Source organism: Emys orbicularis, chromosome 19, assembly GCF_028017835.1.
Source record: "Emys orbicularis isolate rEmyOrb1 chromosome 19, rEmyOrb1.hap1, whole genome shotgun sequence".
Classification (NCBI taxonomy): domain Eukaryota; kingdom Metazoa; phylum Chordata; order Testudines; family Emydidae; genus Emys; species Emys orbicularis.
The window spans coordinates 24,074,724-24,098,498 of NC_088701.1; the positions used below are offsets into that span (position 1 = coordinate 24,074,724).

The 23,775-nt window shown below is 60.0% G+C and overlaps 2 protein-coding genes across 2 annotated transcripts in view; both read right to left on the reverse strand.

Moving 5' to 3' along the window:
• The window catches only part of NR4A1 (nuclear receptor subfamily 4 group A member 1), a 68,895-nt gene that overhangs the window by 39,543 nt on the left and 5,577 nt on the right, over positions 1-23,775 (reverse strand).
• On the reverse strand, positions 11,642-15,404 carry TAMALIN (trafficking regulator and scaffold protein tamalin). Its single transcript, XM_065419486.1, has 6 exons — positions 15,330-15,404; positions 14,408-14,510; positions 13,211-13,304; positions 12,482-12,548; positions 12,329-12,395; positions 11,642-12,105 (listed from the first exon to the last, which is right to left on the reverse strand). Exons 1-6 carry the CDS (start codon positions 15,402-15,404, stop codon positions 11,642-11,644), a joined length of 870 nt encoding a protein of 289 aa, XP_065275558.1.

A 23,775-nucleotide genomic window follows, 5' to 3' on the forward strand; every position in this document is an offset into this window, starting at 1 on the left:
GCTGCACAAAGAACAGGCATTCGAGGCTCCAAAGTGCTTTACAGACATTTTTAGCAAACCCAGCCCCTCGGATTCCCGTTGGCTGCAGCCCCTTGGAGGACTGGGCCGTCCTGCAGCAGGAAAGGCGCAGGGGTGGGAACCTCCTTCAGAATATTTTGCAAGATCCCAGAGGAAGCAAGACAGGAAAAGGGGCTGGAGAAGGCCCAGAAAAACGCTCCACAAGTTCCAGCCGTGGCCTCAGGAGATGGGACACCCCATCAGCATCGCTCCAGGCAGAGCCGCCTGTTGCCTCCTAGACCCCCGGATTTGGGGGGAGGAGACCCAGTAACAAACCCCAAATCAATGGAGCATCCGGCTGGGCGGGGTAAGACGGGTGTTTGCACCCGCCCAAGGAGCTGCTGTCGGAGGGCACCGAGCATGGGGGCTGCTCAATCAGCCAGGGCCAGATTCCGCTCGCTGGGGTTACGAGACGTGCCGAGGTGAGCGAGGGCAGGAGCTGTCCCATAATGCACTGCAGCACCTCCTGCATCCAGCGAGCAAACCACTGCTTTGCAAAGCACTGCCTCCTGGCCCCAGCACCCCCATGGCAGCTGGGCCCACAGGTGAGGGGCTTGTTTAACATCACACAGGACATCTGTGCTGACAGAACCCAGCAGCTCTGATCCCCTGCCTCGCCCCTGCTCTAACCCCTAGCCCCTACTCCTCTCCCAGAGCTAGAGTTCGGGCTCCTACCTCACCCCGATCTAACCACTAGACCCTACTCCCCTCCCGCACCTGGGAACGGAACCCAGGAGTCCTGGCTCCCAGCCCCCCCACTCTAACCGCTAGCCCCCACTCCCCTCCCGCACCTGGGAACAGAACCCAGGAGTCCTGGCTCCCAGCCCCCCCGCTCTAACCGCTAGCCCCCACTCCCCTCCTGCACCTGGGAACGGAACCCAGGAGTCCTGGCTCCCAGACCCCCCGCTCTAACCGCTAGCCCCCACTTCCCTTCCGCACCTGGGAACAGAACCCAGGCATCCCCAGTTCCACCTACTGGCGCACTCTCTGGCTACTCCCACCAGGGACCCGCCACGTGCTGCAGGAACCCCACCGCCTGCTAGGAAGGCTGCCTCTGCACCTCGCAGCCACTGCTGTTACAGAGGAAGCAAGTTCTTTTGGCTGCCAAGAGCACGGCATTTCCTGTGCCTTGGTGTCCCCTCCCCCCCGCAGCCCCCGGCCCATGGAACAAAGGCTCGACCAGACAGACACATGGGTTCTGTTCTCTGCCAAGGTAGCTGACCCTGCCCCAGGCTGCGCGTACAAGCTAAGGGCTGATCGGTGCTAGGACAGGAGGCCTCTGAGGAAGACCCAATGATGCTGAGTCAGTCGGAGGGGCTCTGCCCTCTAAGCCGGGCACGATGCCCTAATGCACAGTTAGGGGGCACTGGAATGTAAAGCCACGGTCCTGAGCATCTGACTAGCAAAAGCCCAGAGCATTTAATTGCACAGGGAGGCGGGACGTGAACGCTGCCAAATTCCAGTCCAGCTAATTCCATTCGGCGGCCTGAATTCCATTTGCAGTTTCAATTGGACACAAGCTTGTCTCCTTCACTTCCTGGCCTAAAACTGGCGTCTCAAGTTGCAGTTAAACAGCTGCTGTGTCCCACCCCAGAGGTGGCAGCATCTCAGTGCAGGGCAAAGACATCCTGGTCTAGCTCTGTTTAATGTTGCAAAGCGCTTTGGGTGATGAATGGCTCCCTGGCAGCAGACTGACCCCGCAGGCGGCCAGCTCACATTTCCTCACCTGCTCAACGAGACAGAAAAATCCTTCAGTGTGAAGCCGTTTGCAGCTACCTGAGCCAGGGCAGAAGCACAGCGGTTATGACACCTGCAGGCTGCAGCCGTAGATGGTGCCGCCCCATACCAGCACCCCTGTGGGTTTGACATCGCCTGCCAGGGAGGGCAGTGCCGTCGCCGACACAACCAGCATGTTACAGCTGCTCTCAGGGAAAGGGAGTCAGGATTCCTGGGTCCTATCCCCAGCTCTGCCACCGACTCACTGGGCAGCCATGGACAAGTCGCCCCTCTGCACCTGTTTGCCCTCTATCAATGGGGCGCGTGACCCGAACCTGCTCCAGAGAAGGTGTGAGGATTAGAGCCCATAGGTGCTGTAGGGCCTGCCCTGGGGTTGTGAGTTATTGTGGCCGGTGAGGGCTGGGGTATTGTGAGAGGGGAAGTCACAGGCTCGGAGCGGCTAACACCTTCGAACACACACAGTGCCTGCTCCTGCAGCCCCACACCGCGTGCGCTAGCCGTGCGCTCGTCCGTCACCTGCACGCTAGCAGAGCACTCAGCCATACGGCCCGGCAGGGAGGCCCCAGCCACCTCCACCAGCCGTTCTCCTCAGCCCACGGGCCCGCCCTTGAGCAGGGATAAGGCCTCACATGGCGTCAGGTGCCTAGTGACCCTTGCCCGCTTGCCGCCCCATTCTCTCTTTGCCTGGTTTAAGTTCCCCCCTGCGCCCTTTACCCTCTGCCCAAGGTACCGCCCCCTCCTCAGCTCCCCAGGGGGCTGCCAGAGGCTGCTCCGAAAGACCCCCCAGCCCTTTGCTCCACCGGGGAGTGCCCGGCCTGCCCACCCCCTGCCCGAGCCGCAGGCCCTGGGGCCCGGTTGCTCACAGCTGTTGGAGCCGGAAGCCTGGCTGCCTCCCTGCTCCAGACGCCCTTGTAAACAGCCAGCGCTGCGGGCAGCACGGCCGGGCCTGGGCATGGGCCGGGCCTTGGTTCAGCCTCCTTCAGAATCCCCCTGTTCGTATTCGGGAGACTCGGGCCCTGGAGCGCCCGTGTTTTCTCTGTCTCTCGCCCAAGTCCGTTGGGAGACAGACCCCACGTGCCCGGCCCAGCATCCCCCCACCCCAGACTCACCCCAGCCCTGCGGCTCCGCGGGCACCAGGCCTGCCCCCAAACGCTCAGCGGCGCCCGCTGGAGACACAAGGACACGCTTGCCTTGTACACTCCCCGGGGCGCACGCACAACTAGACGTGCCGCGTACACACAGTCACACCCGCTGTACCCGCCGGGCACCCACAGCCGCTCTTGGGCTCTAGTGGGGCTCCTCAGCAGCCTTGAAAATCAGCCACTCCATAGAGAACAATGGCGAATCCCCCCCCCCACGCAGAACAATGGCGAATTCCCCCCCCCACGCAGAACAATGGCGAATCCCCCCCCCACGCAGAACAATGGCGAGTCCCCCCCCCCACGCAGAACAATGGCGAATCCCCCCCCCCACGCAGAACAATGGCGAGTCCCCCCCCCCCCATGCAGATGGGAGCTGCTGGATGCTGAGCTCTTTGACGCTCTGGCCGCAGGCGGGCTCTGTGTTAAAGCCCAGTGAAATTGGAGGGGGAGAACTGCTGAGCTGGGGTGGGGGGGGTTGCTCTCCCTTAACCCCCCCCCCACTGATAGCAGCCCTCCCCCAGCCCGTCCATGTACACACACACACACACACGAATGCACACAAGACTAGCCCCATACAGGGTGTCACGCAGAGCCCACGCCCACTTCCACCCCCCCACACCAGAGACGTGCACAAGCGGCAGGCTGGGATCTATTCATAGCCATTGCGCCCGGCCCTCGACCCACAGGCAGCTGGGCAGGGGATTAGACAGAGCCGGCTCCCGGCCCCAGGGGCAGGACTGGGCAGTGAGGAATGTGCAGCTGGGGCTGGGGGGGAGCGCAGGAGACAGATGGGGTGGGAGGTGGGTGGCAGCCCCATGCTGGTGCAGAGCGGGGCCCTTGTGCCGCCCGGCCTGACAGCCCCTCCAGGAGCCGCCCTGCAGCATGGTCCCCTCTGGGGCGAGTCAGCCCCCCCTTCCCCCCCCAGAACCTCCCCATGACGGCGCCTGCCCTGACGCGCTGGGGCCTCACGGGGCCTCCCACCAGCCGTGCGGTTTCGTTGCTTTCCTCGCCTCATGGCTTCCCCCGGCCTTATCTCGCCACAGCATCTGCGGCAGCAGCGCCCCGCGCTTTGGCACAACGGAACCGAGAGATGAGCAATAGCTGAGGGCAGCCACCCTGCTCCGGCTTTCGAGCCCGGGGATACCCAGAGCCAGCGGAGACGGGCATGTAAAATACCCTGGGGCTTTCGCATGCCAGTCCCCTCCAGCTCCGGCTGGGAGCCCAGCCCCACGGGATTCTGACCGGCCACGGCTCAGAGCATTGGGAAACACCTGCTAAAAAATCCTCCCAGCTTTCCTGGGCTCGTGCCTTAGACCGACGAGCCTGGCCGTGGTGGCTCTCCAGGGTGGGCGGCCTTGGCCCCCGCCAGCCTGTGGCACCCATGCGGGCCAGCAAGACGCCTGGGGGTCTCTCCTCCACCAGGCCTGCGCGCCGTGAGCTTCACGGGAGGAGCTGACCCCCGCATGGAATGTGTGGGGCTGAGACCGCCCCATGGCCCAGCGCTGGGGTTGGACAGTGACAGACCCCAAGGAGCCAGTCTCAGCCCGGCTCACGGCAGGCGGCATCTGCAGACGTGGCCACCCATATGTTCCGCTGCTTTGCCTGCCCTCCGAGAGCGACATCCTCCCATGCGCAGGGCCCTGGTGCATCTCTTCATCTGGCATTAAAGAGCCAAAGGACTGTAAATGCCTCAAGCCAGGGGCTGTACAGCGCCTGGGTGACAGTGCAAACCAAATCAGCCCTCGAGGCAGGACCTGGCCAGCCTGCTCTGCGCTTACCTCGCACGCCATGCGCACAGAGCAATGCTGACCCAGGCTAGGACGGCAGGACAGGAAGGTTTGAGGCAGTCAAAGCAGCAGAAGTTTGAGGGATAGGAGCTGCTGCCCCTCGTGCTTATGAAGCTGCAAACTGAGGGTTGCTTGGTCAGATTAAGCGTTGAGGGGTAGGAAACGCAGCCAGCAGGGAGGAAGCCAGTTTGCAGCAGGGTTTTGCTTCTTCCTTGCTTGGTTTTCAATCTATCACTTTACAGAGCACTGCGGAGTCTGGCTAGGGAGAGGTTTGGCAGGAAAAGACACACAAGCCATTTCCTGTCTGGAACAGGGCGATTCTAGCTCTTCACTTACACATTGGGTCTTGGTGTGGTGCTCGTTAGAGCCTGCCGGCTGGTGATTTGGCCAGGCAGGGCCATCTCCCTCAGTGCTGTGAGGGGGCCAGGAGCTCGGATTGAAAGAAAAATAAAAGTCTCTATAAAATCATGGCTCAGCTTTACTTTTCTCTTTAAAGGGCGTTTGCACATGAGCCAGCTCTGCCAATTTGATTAGCTCATCTCTCCCATTAGTCATTTCATGTCACCCTCCTACAGCGTCAGGAGACACTCAGCAGACATCGGAATGCAGTTCTCAGGGACCCAGGTGATGGGGGATTTTAATATTCATGCTGGAGGTGCCACAAATAAACCTCCCAGGATCATTTTGTTCAGTGCACGAGCTGTCCTTGATTCCCTCTTCCAAGCGGTTTCTCATTTCACTGCCGGGGGAAGACGTAGGAGGATCTGAAATGGCCCCAGGTGCAGAAGGCTCCTGGGAGAGGATGGGATGTCGGGATGCTGCTCTGGTGGGTCAGAGCCCAGGTGCCTCTAGTCCAGTCTCCGACAAGGACCAGTGCCAGATTATTCAGAGCAAGGTGCAAGAAACCTCCTCAGCCCTAGTGTTCGAGATTAGTTAAACACCTAACATTTAATCACCTCCCAAACATACCTGAGCATTAACTCTGGCTCGTTGTGTGACCCCCCTACAGCGTGTCCAATGCCTCTTTGAACTTTGCTACATTCTTGATTTCTGGGACATCCTTTGGCAATGAGTTCCACAGGCTAATTACACAGGCGCAGGGGGAGAGGGAGTATTTCTCTTGATTTTTTGTATTTGCCATTTTTAGCTTGAAGGATTATGTCCTTCCCCTCTCCCTGATTTCCCCCAAGGGCAAGAAGAGAAGCAACATGGAGGTGCTCTCACCCGGCACTCCCCGCTCGATGCTGCTGCTAACGTGACCAGCCCTGAAGCAGTTACTCCTAACAGCAGCTAAGGCCTTGCCCCCGAAGCTGGTTTCACCCACCCAGGGCACTGCCACCATTAGGCTCCAGATTCTACACCCCAAGAAAGCCCCGGCTCGCACGCCCCATTCTCCCCGGCCGAGGAGCGAGAACAAACCCCGCTGGACAGCTTGAGTCATGCTGCTTAGGGCACAGCTGGAAGGCACCCCCCAGCTGAGGACGGGAAAGCCCCTGTACGGGGGAGAAGGCTGGTCCCTGCTGAGACCACGGGCTGATGCCCAGCGCTGTAGTGGCAGGCAGCTCCCAGCAGGGCAGGGTCCTACCAACCCGAGTGCAGTATAGGAACAGCCCAGTCCTCAGCGCCCCAGGCCGTGCAGAGGGGCTGCTTGCCAGCCTAGGCCACGGAAAGCTCTCGCTTAAGCCTGCGCCTTTAGCTGTCACCAGGGGACGACCCCGGACAGCATCAGGCACCATCCTAGAAGCAGCACAGCGACGTGGCCGGATACGCCAACCTCTCTTCCCTCCAGCAGGAGCAGAGCCCCCTGACTTCGTGCCGGCAGCACAGCTGATGGAGGAGAAACGTTCGTCATGCGCAGAACCCTCTCAACCGCACTCCAGCCAGTCTGACCTTTCTAACGAGCCTTCGGCCCCGAGGATTCCAGAGCACGCGGTCCAGCAGCTAACAGGAGCCTTTGCACCTCCCTCGGAAATGCAGCCACCTCAGGGGAGCACGAGTGGTATAGCCGGGGACTACACTGGCTTAAGGCAGGGAATCTCCTATGCAAACTCCAAGGAGAAGTGTAGGCAGGTGAGACGTAGTTACGGAGATTGGAATTTGGCCAGAACACCAAGCCCTTGGCTCTGTTATCGTTACCCCAGTGGGAATTTTCCTCGCCTAGAGAGTATGTTACTCTAAACGGGTAATAACGTCCAATGAGCACAAGGGCCCAGGGCTGCTGCTCCAGCAGCTAAATGCAGAAAGGAGGCGGAATAGCAGCAAGCGCATTTCCCTTCTGAGAGCCAGGGGTGTACTTCGCCCCAGGCCAGAGATCCCAGCGCGGCTTCTTCCAGTGGTTTAGAAAACAGATTAGAGGTCAGAACAAATCTGCAGCCTCGTGGCATCCGCAGGTCCAGAACTCAGACTCTCCTGCTCCAAAAGCACAGCCCTGTTAGCACCTGAGCTGAAGGGGAACCTCCATTAGCAGTACCGGGGCTATGACCCACACTTGAGCTCTGCTTGCATCCGTTCCAGGGGCAACGTGAGCAATATCTACCTAGCAACCACTGCTAAACCCTTTGGAGGTGTCGGGCTAATGGCTGCAGTTTATTTGCCAAGTCCAGGATAATTCCCTGCCCATTAGAGGTGGTCACACAGGCATTGCCCTCGCCTGCAGGGGGAGCCAGCTCAGACTCCCGCCCACTGCCACCAGAACCAGGCAAGTCCCAGTTCAGCGCCGAAGGCTCTGGAGAGAACATCAGACCCCGCAATTCTCAGCCGCCCCCTGGGCGGAACCTCTCCTCTCCGCACTAGGGGCTTTCCTCCCCGCCCCAGCCGGCGCACGGCCGCCGTCTCTGCTTTGCGCAAGGCCCCGCAGCTCCCAAAACAACGGGCGGACGGCTTGCGAGGATGGTTTTAACAAGGAACCCCTGGGAATGGCAGGGCCGTGGGGCACACTTGGCGTGTGCACGGGCAGGGGAGCACCGAGGAGGGGGGGCAGCTGGAGCAAGTCATGTTCCCCTTTGAGCGAGATCCGAAGGGGGTTTTTGGGGGGGTGATTCCCACCCAGGCTGCTGCTGGCTTGGCTCAGGCCCTGAAGGGAGGTTGGATTGTCGGGCAGCCCCCGCCAGGGCCCTGCAAGCCCAGCCTGCACTGGGTGCTGTACAGGAAGCTACTCTGGCTCCAGCAGACAAGCCGGGGGCTGCAGACTGGGGCTGGCTGCTGGCCGATTCGTGCCACGCTGCGCAGCTTGGGAATAAATCCACCCCCCGCTCGGCCTCGGGGCTTTGCTGCAGCAGGAGGGTGGGCGAGACGTCGGCTTCAGGAGCTCAGACCCTGCCCCTCCACCCGCAGGAAGTGCTGGTAGCAGCACCGGGCCCGGGCCACCCAGCGGAGCAGCTCGGAGCCTGCACCGGCCGGCTCTAAGGATGCGTCCCTAGGCGCTGGCCCCAAAGGCCCAGCTGAGCCCAATCTGGGGGGCTCACCGCAGAGGGACAGGGCAGCCTGGGTGTTTATTCCCTGCGGAAAGGGGGGAACAGCATCAGCCGGTGGCCAGGAGGGAGGGAAGATTGCTAGGCCTAGCTCCGTCATTGACCTATGACCTCAGCCAAGCCACTTTGCCTCCTTGGGACTCAGTTTCCCCATCTCCTTCCCTGGCCCCAGCACTGCAGCGTCTGTTAGCCTCACACGCCCAGCAAGGCAGATGGGAACCGCGGCCGGGAGAGGCAGAGTGGCTGGCCCAGCATTAGACGGGGACTCCCCCCAGCTCTCCCCCATCCCAGGACCCACCAGGAGGCCCTCAACTTGACACTCTCCCAGTTGGGTTCTGGGCTGACCTCCGCCCCAGAAGGGTGGCGCAGCCCCCAGCCCGATGGGTTTGCTAGAAAAAGACAGGGCAGGCGCTCCCCACACTCACCATTGCTGCTTCACCGTCATTCACCGCCCACCCCTCCCCAGCACCGTGTTCCCAGGACACGGCCAGGGGGCGAGCCACCCACCCTGCTGGAAACAAGAACCGCAAATCAACCGCCCAGGGGCTGGCATGAGCAGGAGGGACCTGGGCTGGTCTCTAGGGAGCCCCACATGGACAGGACAGCTCTGGGGGCACCACACGTCACCAGCCCTGGCTTGGATCGCCACTTCGCCCCTCTCCAGCAACCTTCCCCCCCAAACGCCGCAGCTGGGGGCTCACTGCTACCTCCACCCCCACCTCATAAGGCAGCCCCTTCCCCTCTGGAGCCCTCGCGCCCCCCCCCCATTCCTGCCGTACCTCCAGCAGGAAGTTTTCCAGGGAGGCCCATGGCACTCAGGTGCCTTGCTGCAGTGAGCTGTGATGAGCCTGGGTGGGCCCCGGGCAGCTGCGTCCTCTCCCCACACCGGCCTCCCTGCTCCAGGCTCTTCCGCCTGCTACCTCAGGCCAGGGGGGGGGGGGGGGGGGGTGTCAGACCCAGGTTCAACTCCCAGCTCTCCAGGTGCGTCCCTGGACAAGCTGCTTCATTTACGCCCTGCCTCAGTTCCCCACCTGGACGAGAGGGGGTTATTCCCCCCCCCCTTTGTCTGTTCAGACTGGGAGCTCACTGGGGCAGGGACAGACTGTGCAGCACCCAGCCCCATGAAGCTCAGCTTTCGGCCAGGCCGGAGCAGCGTCCTAGTTACCACCCATCACCCACCCCCCAGGTCTGCGCAGCCCACCCTCCTGCGTCGCTAGCCCTGTGGACTCCGTCCCCCGGCTGGGAGCTGGGGCGGCCTAGCCTGTGTCCAGCCAGGCGCACGGCTGGCTTGCAGCACCATGGTGACGGGAAGACCTCCCCTGAGTCCACTCCCTGCCCTTGATGCAGGGCTATTTTAGGCCACGGCCCACATGCAATTAGGCCGTTAGCCACAGGAAGGCCGGGGCTCCCTCCCGGCTCCAGGCAGAGCTGGAGGAGCAGCTCCGACCAAGGGGCTGGCCCGAGGCACCTGCAGGCTGGGAAATCGAGGAGCAGACCCCACCGACCGGAGGGGGAAGCCGGTCCTGATCAGCAGGATCCCCCCCAATTCCATTTCCAGCGCAGTCAAGGGCTGCAGCAGTTCATCGGGGGCGAGGGGCTGTGCTAAGAGAGCTTACAGGAGGGCTAAGCGTGGCCCCCCTCAGACAGACACTCATGGGGGGGCTAACAGAGGAGCTTAATGGAGACGTCCTCTGAGTCACTCAGCCCATGCAAGGCTGACAGGTGCATGGGGCTGGGAGTCCGGATGCCTGGGTTCCGTAGCCAGCTCTGCCACGGACCCCAGGGGCGAGTCCTTTCGCCCCCACTCCTCTGACCCCCACCTCCCTCGGGGACACTCCCCCATCTCGGGAAGCGAGCAAGCGAGCCAAGGTGAAATTACAACAGCCACACGCGGATGCAAAACAGTCTCATTGTATTGATCAGAATCTGTGCCAAGCATTTTAACAGCGACATCCGTGTCTGTACAAAACCTCACCCCCCACCCCCACAGCTAACCGCACCCGTGTCCCAGCCACAGCCCCGCCCCCCTCCACTGTCTAGCGCTGCTTGGGGGGTGGGGGCTCCATTTGATAGACACGTCCAGCGGGGAGCCCTCCCTTGCTGAGCCACCCTCGTCCTGTGGCTATTTCCTGAGATAAGAACCAGCTTTGCTGGGAAGTTCCCCCCTGCTCCATGGAACCAGTTTCTCTCCCCTCCCCCAGCAAGAGGGACGGAGCAAGTGAAGATGGAGGCAAAGCCTTTTCCTGAAGGGCTGCAGGGCACCAAGAACGGCCCCATCCTGTGCTCAGGCCAGGGCTGTCCCCGAGGGCTGACTCCGCATTCCAGAGAACGGACACGCCGCCTGTGGTCCAGCCATCCCCAGGGTCTGATCCTGCAGGGTGCGCAGCGCGCTCTCCTGGCCACGGGACAGCCCCGCCCCTCGGTCTACAGGCCAGAGGGATGAGCAGTTCTGCTGGCGTCAGCCGGTTACAAAGGGATCTTCTCTCTCCAGCCCAACATGTCACCGGGCGGAGAGAGACAGACACCCCCAAGGTTCAGTCACCTGTGCCATAAATAGGGCTGAGACAGACGCACCAGACTTCGCAGGAAGTCACGCAGAGCCCCGGCGCTGCAGAGACAGGAGGAGGATGTGGCTGGACCACAGCAGAGCTGCTGGCTGCCTTCCAGGGGAAAGCAGGAGGGGGGCCCCACACCTCTCAGGGCCAGGATGCTCCCCGCTGCGTCAGGGGAAGAGGGTGCCTGCTCGGAGATCCCTCTGGCTACTGCTCCATTCGGAGCACTTGTCGTGGCTGCTGCGAGCCTCTGGGGTAGCACCAGGATCCCTCTCTTCCCGGGACAGTCCTGTGCTTCCACTGCCACCTGGCCCCCTGGAGACACGGGCAGGGGCATGGCCAGCCTCTCCCACGCCTCTTGCTTGAGGCGCTGCCTGGGGAAGAAGGAGTTGCTCTCTCCTCCTGTGGCCTCCCTGCTGATGGTACTGGCCTGAGGGCACAGCCCGTTTGATGCTGCCCCAAACAGGCTCCGACCCATCAGCTCATCCGCCCCCAGAGCTATTGGAGGGGTTTGGTCACATGAGGCCTGGAAGCGAAGGGCCCCCCACGGCCCATTCCCCCAGGACACTTGAAAATCCCCCCTAACCGTGCAGATGGGCCCAGCTCCCTCCTCCAGCAGTTCCCACGAGCAGGCACCCAGGCTGCCGCTGGGGCTAGATCCAGCTCCTGCTGCTCCCCCCCTTTACATGTTTCTCCTTCTGTGGGGGGGAGCAAAAATCCCCTCTGCCCTTGACAGCAGAGCCCCCCCAGCTCTGAAACCCAAGCCCTGGCCCCACACTCTACCAGGGCACCGGCACCAACCGGGATAATAAATAAATAAATAAACCTAAACAAACTTCTTAAAACTTGGCTGCTCCATGGCCCCCCTGTGCCCCCACCCCTGCAGCCAGCGCCCCCTACAGGTGGCTCTCCTCCTCTTCCAGAGAGCGGTTCAGTCCCGGGATGAACTTTAGGAGCCTTTTCCGGAAGCTGGTGTGTTTGCTCTTGCGGGGCGTGACCGTGCAGCTCTTTTGGTCACCTGGCCTGTCCCAGAAGTGGCCCACGGCCCCGTTGCTGCTGCTGGTGCATTTGACGCTGGCACTGCGGGTCAGGGCGGGCCGGTGCTGGGAGAGGGCTGGAGGGGCACTGCCCCCGTCCCGCCCCGAGTGCCCGTCCAGGGAATCGGCCGAGTCAAAGAAGCAGGTCTGGTAGACAGAGTCCTCGCTCTCCTCGGTGGCGGTGCTGACGCAGCTGGATGTACTGCCCGCGCCCGACAGCATCTTCCCGAAGGAGAGGGAGCCGCTCGTGAGCCCAGCGCCGTACAGGCAGGAGCGGACGGATTCCAGCGTGTCGTAGATGCTGGGGTCTTTCACCACGATCCCTGGGGGAACAAGGGGCGTTAGAACAGGCTGGGCACTGGAACGCCCAGTGCAGCGAGGGCGTCAGCCAGCAGACTCGTCCCCTCCCCGGCTGGTCTCAGCAGTTCCCATATGGAAGGGCGAGGGCTGGGTGTGCTCCCACCCCCATCCCAGCACGGGGAGGTTCCCACCCTGCTCCGGCAGCTTTTCACTCCCATAGCAAAACAGCCCAGCGCCCCCACTCACCACGCACCAGCCTCTGTTCCTGGACCATCAGCGAGCGGTACTCCCCCCACTTCTCGTACAGGGTTTGCTGCAAGACAGACAGGCCAGTTAGAGCCGCCCAGCGGGGACCTGGCTGCGGACGGGCGGGTCGCTCACTCCAGGTCACAGCCTCACCTTTAGGTACTGCAGCCGGGCCTCCAGCTCCGCTCTCCGGATGGACGTCCCGTACAGTGTCTCCAGCCTGCAAGAGACGAGCATCTGGTAACAACCAACCAAATCGCAAACCCCCCATGGAGAAAGAGGGTCCCCTGCCAGCCTGCCCCCCCCCGCAGCAAAGGGGGTGTTCTCTGCAGACCCCCCCTTTCAAGCCCCTGCAGCAAAGAGGCATTGGGTGTTTTTCCAGAGTTCAGCCCAGCACAGGAAAACCTGGCTCCTTGGGCTGCCCTGGGACCAGCTCATCCACCTCGTGCCCCCCGAGGCAGGGCCCGGCGCCGAGCTTGGGCCTGACACGGTCCCACAGCAGAGGGGAAGGAGCCTTCCTTTCAGCTCCTTGCCAGGCCAAGGGATCGGAGCTGGAGCGAGCTCCCTCGCAGCCAGGTGGGGCACTCCAAGGGTGGCCCGTCCCCCCGACTACGAGACCCCCAGCTGGCGGGGGACGCGCAGGAACTGCTCTAAGCAAGGCGCTGGGCTCCGGGAGCCAGGGCAGCCCCCAGTCCCGCTGAGGCAGCCAGTTCCTGTGAGCACCGGCTGCTTCCTCCTGCCCCCCAGCCCGGCCCCACCTCCAGGACAAGCCAGCCAGGCACCAGAGCAGTGGGACAGCTGATCCCCACCTCCCACCCAGAGCACGGGGAACACGTCCCAGCCCCAGCTCTCCTGCCCCCGGGGTGGCTGCAAGCGTCTCACCTGAGCACGTTCCCAGAGGCCTTGATGATTTCCACGATCTCACGGTGCCGGATGCCCTCCACGTTCAGCCCGTTCACTGCGGTGATGGTGTCTCCTGGGAGGCAGGCACAGCACTTAGAGCCGCCCGCGCCAGCGGCACGAACTGGCTGACGCAGCCGCCCCCTTCCCACCCCATGGATCCGACACTAACCCCGAGCCCTGCACAGAGGGGGCAGGGCAGCCGGAGCCACATGGCACAGAAAGGACTTTCCCCAGCTCAAACTCAGAGCACAACTGGACAAGAACCCACAGTCCTGGCTCCTGGTCACCACAGCTCTGACCACCAGCCCCCAACCCCTTCCCCTGGCCAGGGAGAGAACCCAGGAGTCCTGGCTCCCGGTCACCACTGCTCTGACCACCAGCCCCCAACCCCTTCCCCGGGCCAGGGAGAGAACCCAGGAGTCCTGGCTCCCGGTCACCACAGCTCTGACCACCAGCCCCCAACCCCTTCCCCGGGCCAGGGAGAGAACCCAGGAGTCCTGGCTCCCGGTCACCACAGCTCTGACCACCAGCCCCCAACCCCTTCCCCGGGCCAGGGAGAGAACCCAGGAGTCCTGGCTTCCAGCTGGAAACATTACAAGAACCAGCGCATGGCAGAGCTCAGAGCTACCCCACCCCGCTCTGTCTGCTCATGGAAGGCCCCATGCCCCAGTGAACTTTGCAGAGTCACTTCCTGCGCTGGGCTGCCCAGCATCAGGCAGTGGCATGTGCGGTGACGTGATAAGGCGGGGGACACTGCCTGTGTGGCTGGCATCCCCCAGGGGCTGCGTGCAAACAGGAGCGATTGTGAAGGGCAGCGCTTGTGACTTCCCCCTCGCGCCTGAGACCAGTCAGCTCCCGGGGGCCCTGCAGCCCAGAGCTCTGGGAGTCAGAGGGCAGAGGGGCTGACACCCAGGTGCGGCGCACGGAGCTGCCTTTTCCTGAACTGTTTCTCAGTTCTCCTCCTCCCACTCGGCAGCTCTGGTTACCTCTGTTCCACTTACCTTTAACCAGACAGTGAACAATGCAGGTTTATTGCCACTATTGTTAGTGAAATATGGGTCCGCCCCTGAAAGCCAGGATGCCTGGGTCCTACCCCTGGCTCTGACAGCTCCCCCCTTTCCCCCCCGGGGTGTGAGATGGGGATCAAGCCCCGGGGAGCTGGCGCGATGCACTTACCGGGTGTGAGCCCCGCTAACTGGGCTGGGCTCCCCTCGTGGACCCGGCAGACAAAGGTGAACATTTCCACGCTCTTCTTGTCTTGGTGGTGGAGTCCATAGGTCTGGAATGAGCAGCCGCCAGTTTGTTAGTGGGAAGGGCTGAGCGAGCACTGGCCGGCCAGCCAGATACACGGGAAGCCTCCGGCCCCGAGGTTAGCACCATCCATCTCCCAGCGCCGCGTTACCTCCCCAGGTCCCTGCTACAGCCGAGGAGCCAGGGACTGCCTACGCTGCCTCCCCGCAGCTCCGTGTCCCTGCGCCAGCCTCCTGCACGTCAGGCGCCACCACCCCAAACGTTCCGTATTTAACCAACATTTGCATAGTGCTTAGCAACGCACAGCGACGCGGGCCCCCCCACGGGCCCCCAAACCCAGCCCGCTCCAGATGGCTGCTTTGCGTGAGCTGCCGGCCCCCTCCCGCCATCTGAACCGTGACTGAGTCGGGGGCGGTTTCTGTAACTTCGGCATCATCGCTGCTAAAAATAAATCCTGGCTCAGATGCAGTTTAAAAATACTGTAAATGCAGAGCAAGGTCTGGTCTGAAATCGCTGAAACCAGGGCAGCTCCTCCGCCCCGCAAGCGCGCTACTGCTCTGGGGAACAGCGCTGCCTGCAACAGCCGAGCATGGGGCAACCCCACCCCTACGAACGGCTGCTAACTGCACCGTGGGAGCCGATACAGCTACGCCTGGCCGTGCGGCACTGGCTAGCCCCCGGCACCACAGCCGGGAGGAGTGGCTAGGAGAGGCAACCCTGGGTCCCCAGGGGGCCTCCCTGGCCAGCGCTGCCTGGTAGAACCATGATCCGAATCCCCCTTGAGGTCGGTTTTCTTAGAGCGAGGGGCAGCGGATTTCTCTGCCCTCGGGGGGTGGGGGGCACTCACCTGGATCTCAAACCCAAACGTCTCCTCTGCCTCCTTGTCCAGCGTGATCACCTTCCTGGGGAGAGAAAGGGGCATCAGCAGCGGCCTGAGACTCCCCGTTCCACCCCGCCCATGGCTGCATGCCCAGAACAGAGCCATGGCCCCCAGGGCAGCGTCTCACCCGTGTCACTGCTATTGTTCACTGCAGCACCGGTGATATCCCCCCACCCAGCGGAGTCTCGCCAGCATGGAGCACGGCTACTAAACTCAACCCCCCTTGTCACGAATCACGTTCAAATCCCTTCCTCAAAACACTTCCTCTCTCCCAGGGGCCTCGAGCCAGGGCCTGAGGCACAGTTGGGTTAAGTGACTTGCCCAAGGTGACACAGGTCAGTAGCAGAGCCAGGACAAGGACCCAGGAGTCCCAGCTCCCGGGTTTAAAGCAGGAATGATCTGAGGCCAGAGCCATGTTTAATTATACAGCTTCCCCAGCGAGGGGCAGGAGGGGGAAGAGACAGCGACACAGACGTGATGACTTCAGCGTGGGCCTGACCCAGAGCGGAACCCCACCCTCCCACCACGAAAGGGGAATCCACCCTGACTACCTGCCGGGCTCTGCGTACCAAGCATCAGGCCCCACCCCGCAGGCCACCCCGTTTCACAGCCACTGGCGGGCTGGCTCCACCGCTCCCCGAAGCGTGTTATTTAACAAGTTGCGTAAGCGTCTCCTGCCCGCAGCTCAACGATTACGCTCCAAAGGGGTTTATTCTCGTGCTCCAGAACAATGCGGGCAGGAAAGTGCGTCGTGCCCCTTGGCCAAGCAGCTGTTTCAGTGTTTTCACTGAATTAAGCCTTCGCAGAACAGCTCCCCCCAGATTCAGCATGAGTCACTGGGCCTTCTCCGGGGTGTCAGGAGGCACAGAGATAAAGGAGCTATCGGCAAACCTGGAGGAGCACCGAGGATAATCGCTGCTGTCAGGAAACCGACTGACACTGCCTGGTGCTGTGAACTCGGGAGTGTCCCTTAACCTCTCTGCACCTCGTGTCCCCCCCACTGCAAATGGGGACAGTGGCGCAGCCCTGGCAGAAAGCCTTGGAGGACGTGACATGGGATTGCTCACAAGCCCGGCCCCCCATGTGCTGCCCAAGGGTTACCATCCTAGTCTCTGCTGGAAGGAGCCTGGATTGCTGGTCCCACTTCCAGCACCTGAAATATCAGGGCTGTGATCGGTTTTACTTTCCCAAGGAGGTGGCTTGGCTGGGGCACTCGGGATCTCTGCTCCAGCATTGCTACTAATGCAACCCGCCAGTGTTAACACTACACTAGTGGAACACGTCTACGAGGGTAAAGCACCACTTGCACCAGTGCAACATACCCCCCGTGTCTGGGCTCCCAGTGCAGACACGTTACCCAGCTGCAAGCCCCGCCTTAAAGCCAGCGGCAGCACATCACCACCACCCAGATTCCCAGACTCCTAAAGCAGACAAGCCCTTCAGTTTATAATTAAACCCGGGCGCCCCTTCTCGAAGGGGATGCAGCTTCTTCCATGTGTAGCCAGCAGGAAAAGAGCTGCACTTCCAGCCTTCCCATTGACTCTAGCTAACGGCCACGCCAGCCCCACCGAGGGGACAGCCCGAGCCCCTGGGAAGCAGCAGGGCTGGGGGGTTGCGTGGGGTGAGTTAGGACACCACCGCGTACAGCCGGTTTGCAGCCTGGGACATCAGGTCCCAAGCACCACCTCACGCTCCAGCAGGAGCTCACACTGAGGGGCCGAGGGCTGGGATGTTTCCAAAGCCCTCTCAAGAGTCCATGTGCTAGAGACAGTGACTCGGCTGCCAGCTGGATCCTTCTGGCACTAGGATAATTAAAGCCAGCTTTGAATTTCTTTTACATGCGCCACAGAGGCTGGAGAGGAGAGACCTCCCTGGATCAGAGCCCAGCCCCTGCAAAGGCAGGAACCAGCGTCCTAGGAGGGGAAAAGCCCCCACCACACACCCGGTTTGCCCCGATCAGACAGGACAGCAGCAGCCGCCGGCAGCACAAAATCGAGGGGCCCTTCCCCAGCTCTGGTGTCAGCCTCGCAAAGGGAAACAATCCCCACGCCTTCAGGCTGCTGCCGTTCCAGAGGCCGTTTACCAGCTCACGTGCGATGTGTCATGCCTGCCCCTGAGCAGGTATTTAACAAGCTCCACTGGAGGGCTCCCAGCCGCTCATCTGGCTCATAATGGGTCTTATTTAACGTGGGAGAATTTCACCCTCTGGTAAAGAAAATTCATCACTTCCCCCTGCCCCCACGCAATCACCTGCCATGGCTAACTGCTCAAAATAGCCTTTATTTATAGACTTCTCTTTGTGGTTCAAACATACACGCTTCTGCAACTTGTTCATTGCTGTCACGGCCTTGCTAAAGGCCCAATCCTGAGCGGTGCTTGCAGCTTCCAACCTGGTGGGACTGAGCGGTGACTGGTCGCCCCGAAACCCCAGGAAGGCTGGGATAAAAGCCAGCAAGGGGGGGAGGGATAGCTCAGTGGTTTGAGCGTTGGCCTGCTAAACCCAGGGTTGTGAGTTCAATCCTTGAGGGGGCCATTTGGGGATTTAGTTGGGGATTGATCCTGCTTTGAGCAGGGGGTTGGACTAGATGATCTCCTGAGGTCCCTTCCAACCCTAATAATCTATGATTCTAAGAGAGGAAATCCAATGCTCCGAGAGGAGCTGCAGCCTCTGGGGCTTTTCAGCAGGCTTGTGTCCGGAGCCCAAATGGTTAATGGGTTTTCCTGGCACGCAGCCTTGGTTTTATGATGCAGGCTGGATTTCTGGGCAGGCTGGAGACCCATCCCCTGGAAGGTGTTCAGACCCTCTGACAGTCAGGTCCTCGGCCCTGCAAGGCCCCCGCCCCGTATGCTCCAATCCCTCGCTGACTGCAGACCTTTGCAACCCCTTAGTGTGCAGCACTATCCCACTGCACAGGCAAGAGGAAGTAGGGCAAGAGACCACCCTGGCTTAACCAGGAGATCTTCAGTGATCTAAAAGAGTCCTACAAAAAGTGGAAACTCAGTCAAATGACAAAGGATGAATATAAACAAATAACACAAGTATGTAGAGACAAAATTAGAAAGGCCAAGGCACAAAATGAGATCAAACTAGCTAGGGACATAAAGGGTAACAAGAAAACATTCTACAAATACATTAGAAGCAAGAGGAAGACCAAGGACAGAGTAGGCCTGTTACTCAATGAGGGGAGAAAGACAATAACAGAAAATGTGGAAATGGCAGAGGTGCTTCATGACTTCTTCGTTTCGGTTTTCACCAAGAAGATTGGTGGCGATTGGACATCTAACATAGTGAATGCCAGTGAAAATGAGGTAAGATCAGAGTCTACAGTAGGGAAAGAACCAGTCAAAAATTACTTAGGTAAGTTAGATGTCTTTAAATCACTAGGGCCTGATGAAATGCATCCTAGAATACTCAAGGAGCTGACTGAGGAGATATCTGAGCCATTAGCAATTATCTTTGAGAAGTCATGGAAGACGGGAGAGATTCCAGATTCCAGACTGGAAAAGGGCAAAGCTAGTGCCTATCTATAAAAAGGGAAATAAGGACAACCCGGGGAATTGCAGACCAGTCAGCTTAACTTCTGTACCCGGAAAGATAATGGAGCAAATAATTAAGCAATCAATTTGCAAACACCTAGAAGATAATAAGGTGATAAGTAACAGTCAGCTTGGATTTGTCAAGAACAAATTGTGTCAAACCAACCTGATGGCTTGTTACCCTGTCAAAGAAAGCTTTGTGGATAGGGGGAAAGTGGTAGATGTGGTATATCTTGACTTTAGTAAGGCTTTTGATATTGTCTTGCATGACCTTCTCAAACACAAACTAGGGAAATACAACCTAGATGGAGCTACTATAAGGTGGGTGCAAAACTGGTTGGAAAATCGTTCCCAGAGAGTAGTTATCAGTGGTTCACAGTCATGCTGGAAGGGCATAACGAGTGGGGTCCTGCAGGGATCGGGTCTGGGTCTGGTTCTGTTCAATATCTTCATCAGTGATTTAGATCATGGCATAGAGAGCACATTTATAAAGTTCGCGGACGATACCAAGCTGGGAGAAGTTGCAAGTGCTTCGGAGGATAGGATTAAAATTCAAAATGATCTGGACAAACTGGAGAAATGGTCTGAAGTAAATAGGATGAAATTCAATAAGGACAAATGCAAAGTACTCCGCTTAGGAAGGAACAATCAGTTGCACACATACAAAATGGGAAATGACTACCTAGGAAGGAGTACTGCGGAAAGGGATCTGTGGGTCATAGTGGATCACAAGCTAAATATGAGTCAACAGTGTAACACTGTTGCAAAAAAAGCAAACATCATTCTGGGATATATTAGCAGGAGTGTTGTAAGCAAGACACGAGGAGTAATTCTTCCACTCTACTCCGCGCTGATTAGGCCTCAACTGGAGTATTGTGTCCAGTTCTGGGCGCCACGTTTCAGGAAAGATGTGGACAAATTGGAGAGAGTCCAGAGAAGAGCAACAAAAATGATTAAAGGTCTAGAAAACATGACCTATGAGGGAAGATTGAAAAAATTGGGTTTGTTTAGTCTGGAGCAGAGAAGACAGAGGGGACCTGTGACAACCTTTTACATACTTGAAAACTGTTATCAAGGATGAGGGAGAAAAATTGTTGTTCTTAACCTCTGAGGACACGACAAGAAGCAAAAGGGCTTAAACTGCAGCAAGGGCGGGTTAGTTTGGACATTAGGAAAAACTTCCTAACTGTCAGGGTGATTAAGCAGTGGAATAAATTGCCTAGGGAGGTTGGTGGAATCTCCGTCATTGGGGATTTCTAAGAGCAGGTTGGACAAACATGTCAGGGATGGTCTAGACAGTATTTGGTCCTGCCAGGAGTGCAGGGGACTGGACTAGACGACCTCTCGAGGTCCCTTCCAGTTCTAGAATTCTATGAACTCCCACAGGGCCAAGCTGCACGTCAGTCCCCAGCCCCAACGGCCCCTTCGCACGCACACCTGCCCCCAGCCAGGGGAGCTCGTTACAAATGGAACGCTTCTGAGGCACTAATTGACTTTGCCCCCCGATGCTGGTTCACTGCTGGCATCCCCACTCGGCTTGGCCCGTTCGCAGGGGTCGAGAGCCCAGAGGTCCTGAGCCCAGTGCAGCTGCGTTTGGGGTGCAGAGGGAACATTTAAACTTCCCTGAAGCTTTAGGAATTCATGAAACTTCTCTTTGATATTAGGTTGGGGTTTTTTGTTGTTTTTTTACACACACAATCAGCCTCCCTCCCTTGCTGGCAGGGCACCCTTACCCCCTGCCCTGGCCCAGCCCCACAGACCACAAGCCGGTTTGCAGGCCTGATCTGGGACAGCTGAGGAGTGGGCAGCGCCTGGCGTCACAGCCACAACTGGGGGTAACGACTGTTAACGGCCCACACCCAAGAGCTGATCAGAAGCTGGAGGCTGCTTTTTCGGAGCCCGTCGAGATGCTAAGGAGTAGCCAGAAGCGGCTCTGGCTGGGAGAGGGGGAAGGAGGCAGCTGTACTCAGAGTCAGAAGAGACTTTTGCTGCCCCCGGTTGTTGTTTGGGCTAAGGAAGCAGTGTGGCTTACCGGTGCTGCTCCGGGGACTGGCTCAGAGATTTCCATCGGCATCCAGAGCCCTAGGAGAGTGAGAAAACAGACCAACGTTAGACCGGCCGATCCCTTCCCCCCTGCGCCGGCATGCAATGGCAGACGCTTCCCCCACGGGACCCCAGAGCGTTAGCTGCAGAACTGCCAGGCGACAGAGCACATGGCCCTTCCATATCACCTTCCGGGTGAGCTCCTGAGCCCCATAATGTCACTTCCCAGCCGCCGGGGAAGGCAGCCAGGCTGGGGCTGGCAGAGAGGGAGTGACCTCGCCCAGCGATCACGGCTAACAGTGTGGCAGGGATATAAAGCCCAGCAAGCCGGGGGCTGACCTCAGTCTGGCTGGCCCCTGCTGGAGCCAGGACACGGGACTGGAGGGACTCTCAGGTCTGACCCAGCCTGGCCAGTCACACAGCGACTCAAGGGCTGGGCCAGGCCCGGGCCAGGCCCCAGGGATCCCAGCTGGAGAGCCAATGCCATCCCGGGCCCTAGCTGCAGGGCACGTGTGAACATGGAGGGAGGGGCGGCAGGTTCTGCCTTCCCACAGGGCTGCCACCCGGCATACAGGCAGGTTCCACCCTGTGTGATGTCCCCATGTAACCAGGGGACCTGGGCAGAGCTCGCCTCTACCCAGCACCACCGAAATGGCTCCCCTTCGCCCCGCCTTTTACCAAGCCACAGATTCGCCAGCGCACAATCGCTGCACCAGCGCCCTGCGCAACGAAGTGTAAAATCGGCCTCCCCCTGCGGCTCCGGCTGGCCCGTAGAAAGGGCTCCAGGGGCATTGGGAAGAGGGGCCGGGCTCTGCCCCTTTGGAGCCGTTCGGGGTCAGGCAGCCACCCCCTGCCCAGCTGCTACATCCCAGACGGGCACCAGCTTAAGCAGGTGTTTTAAGACCCCTTCCAATGTGGCGCCCCTGGCTCTGCAGCATCCGCCTCCCGCTCTGTGACCAGTAGAGCCCCTTGGCGGCTGCCCCGATGGGGAGCGCCAGGCAGCAGCGGCGAGACAAGACACAGCTGTTCACTCCTGAAACCGACCACCTAGCACCGCAATAGAAACCTGCAGCGCGGGGTCAGCTGACTCCGGCTCGCGGGGCTCAAGCGGCGGCCCTAGGCGGAGCAGTGCACACGGGGGCTGGAGCCCAGGCCCTCGCAGGGTTTCAGAGCCAGGGCCTGAACCCGAACCGCTCCACTGCAAGGTTCAGTCCTGCAGCTTGAGTCAGCTGACCCGGGCCAGCCGGGGCCGAGCCGCGGGTCTCTTACTGCAGTGGAGATTCCCGCCCCATCCCGAATCTAGGGAGCAGACTGCACTGCAGGGGGCGCTGCCCTTTGGGAAGATGAGACACCAAGGTCCTGCTGTGCTTTTGGATCCCATCGTCCCTCTTTGCGAGAAGGCCAGTGACCTCGGGAAATGTCAGCTGGGCAATTGCCCCCCCAGTCCTCCCCGCAGGGAAACGGCACACTGGATTCCAGAATGTGCAGTGCTGATGGGTCATTTCAACAGTGGCTGCACGTCACCCCAGATGCAGCTGCATTTTGACAGGGTTCGTGAAGCACTTGGGCACGAGACGTGCTACAGAGGACAAAGAGCAGGCGCGAGCAGGCCCCACCAGGCCAGGGTTGAACCCGGGGACAGATCGAATCATGCTTTGGTTTAAGCTGGAGCTTGCATCTGTTTGACACTTGTCCCCCGTTCTGACGTCAAACGGAATCGCTGGCTCCTGTCACGTTCTGTGCATTGCGTGCTGTGGCAAGCGCTCTGCGGGGCTGGGAGATGAAAGCCCCGCGGACAGAAAGACTCTTTGTTTTCCTCTAAAGTCAGATTTTTAATGCAAAATTCAACAATCCCCCTCATTGTTGATCATTTAAAAACTGGGGAACCGACGCCTGATGGGAGGCAGCGGCAAGGCAGACGAGCCAGATGAATTCGCATCAATGGATCATCCCGAGGTGGGCGGCCCCAGGACCCACTTCATAGTCAGCCATAAGAATTTCAGACATCTCGGCCGAGGCATAAGCAGCGGCTGACTATAAAGACGGGGCTTTGTCACCAAGTGCTGCTCTTTGGTTCAACCCGATCCCCGCTCGCAGCGGCCAAGAAGCAGACAGCAGGTTTTTATTAAACTGCCTTTGAAAAGCCCAGCCGCCCCCACCCCACACAAGTGGAATTCGGTTTGAAAATAAACACGGGCTAGAACACTGCCCCAAGCTCCCTGGATCGCCGGCCAAAGCCTCCGTCTTCCCCCGTAGCTCGACTGCACCCTCAGCCCAGCGTACCTCCCCCCTTAGCACCCTGCCCTCGCCAGTCGGGCTCATCTTTCTGCCACTGCCTTAGCTACACTCCTAGGAAGGGCTGCCCCGTGGGCTCCACTGGCCGGGCTGCCATCTGCCAAACGCCGCCCCGGCCAATTCCGCGGTGCTAGCGGGCAGGATGCGTGCACAAAGTGAGCCCAGTCGGGGACATGCGAGCCGGCCAGCCAGCCACTGCCGCCGCCAGGGTTCTCCCAGCTCCTGCCCCACGGGAGGCAAGAGCGCAGAGAATCAATCAATAATCCCGAGGCCCGGTCACAGCGGAGCAGAGCGAGGCAGCTTCAAACAGCAGCTAGCTGAGCTGCGACTTTTATCTCCAACGATAAACATTCCCCCCCCCCCGCCCCGGCCCCCATTTGGTCCTTGGCAGAATCAAACCATTAAGCAGCAACCATGGACCCGGTGTCGCCACGTGTAATGAAACAGACTCTTGTGCAAACATGTGCTTCCAACATGAAGCCGAGGCAGCACGGAGGGACGCCACGCCCTGCGGGTGGAGCATCGTTACTTCTGCTGG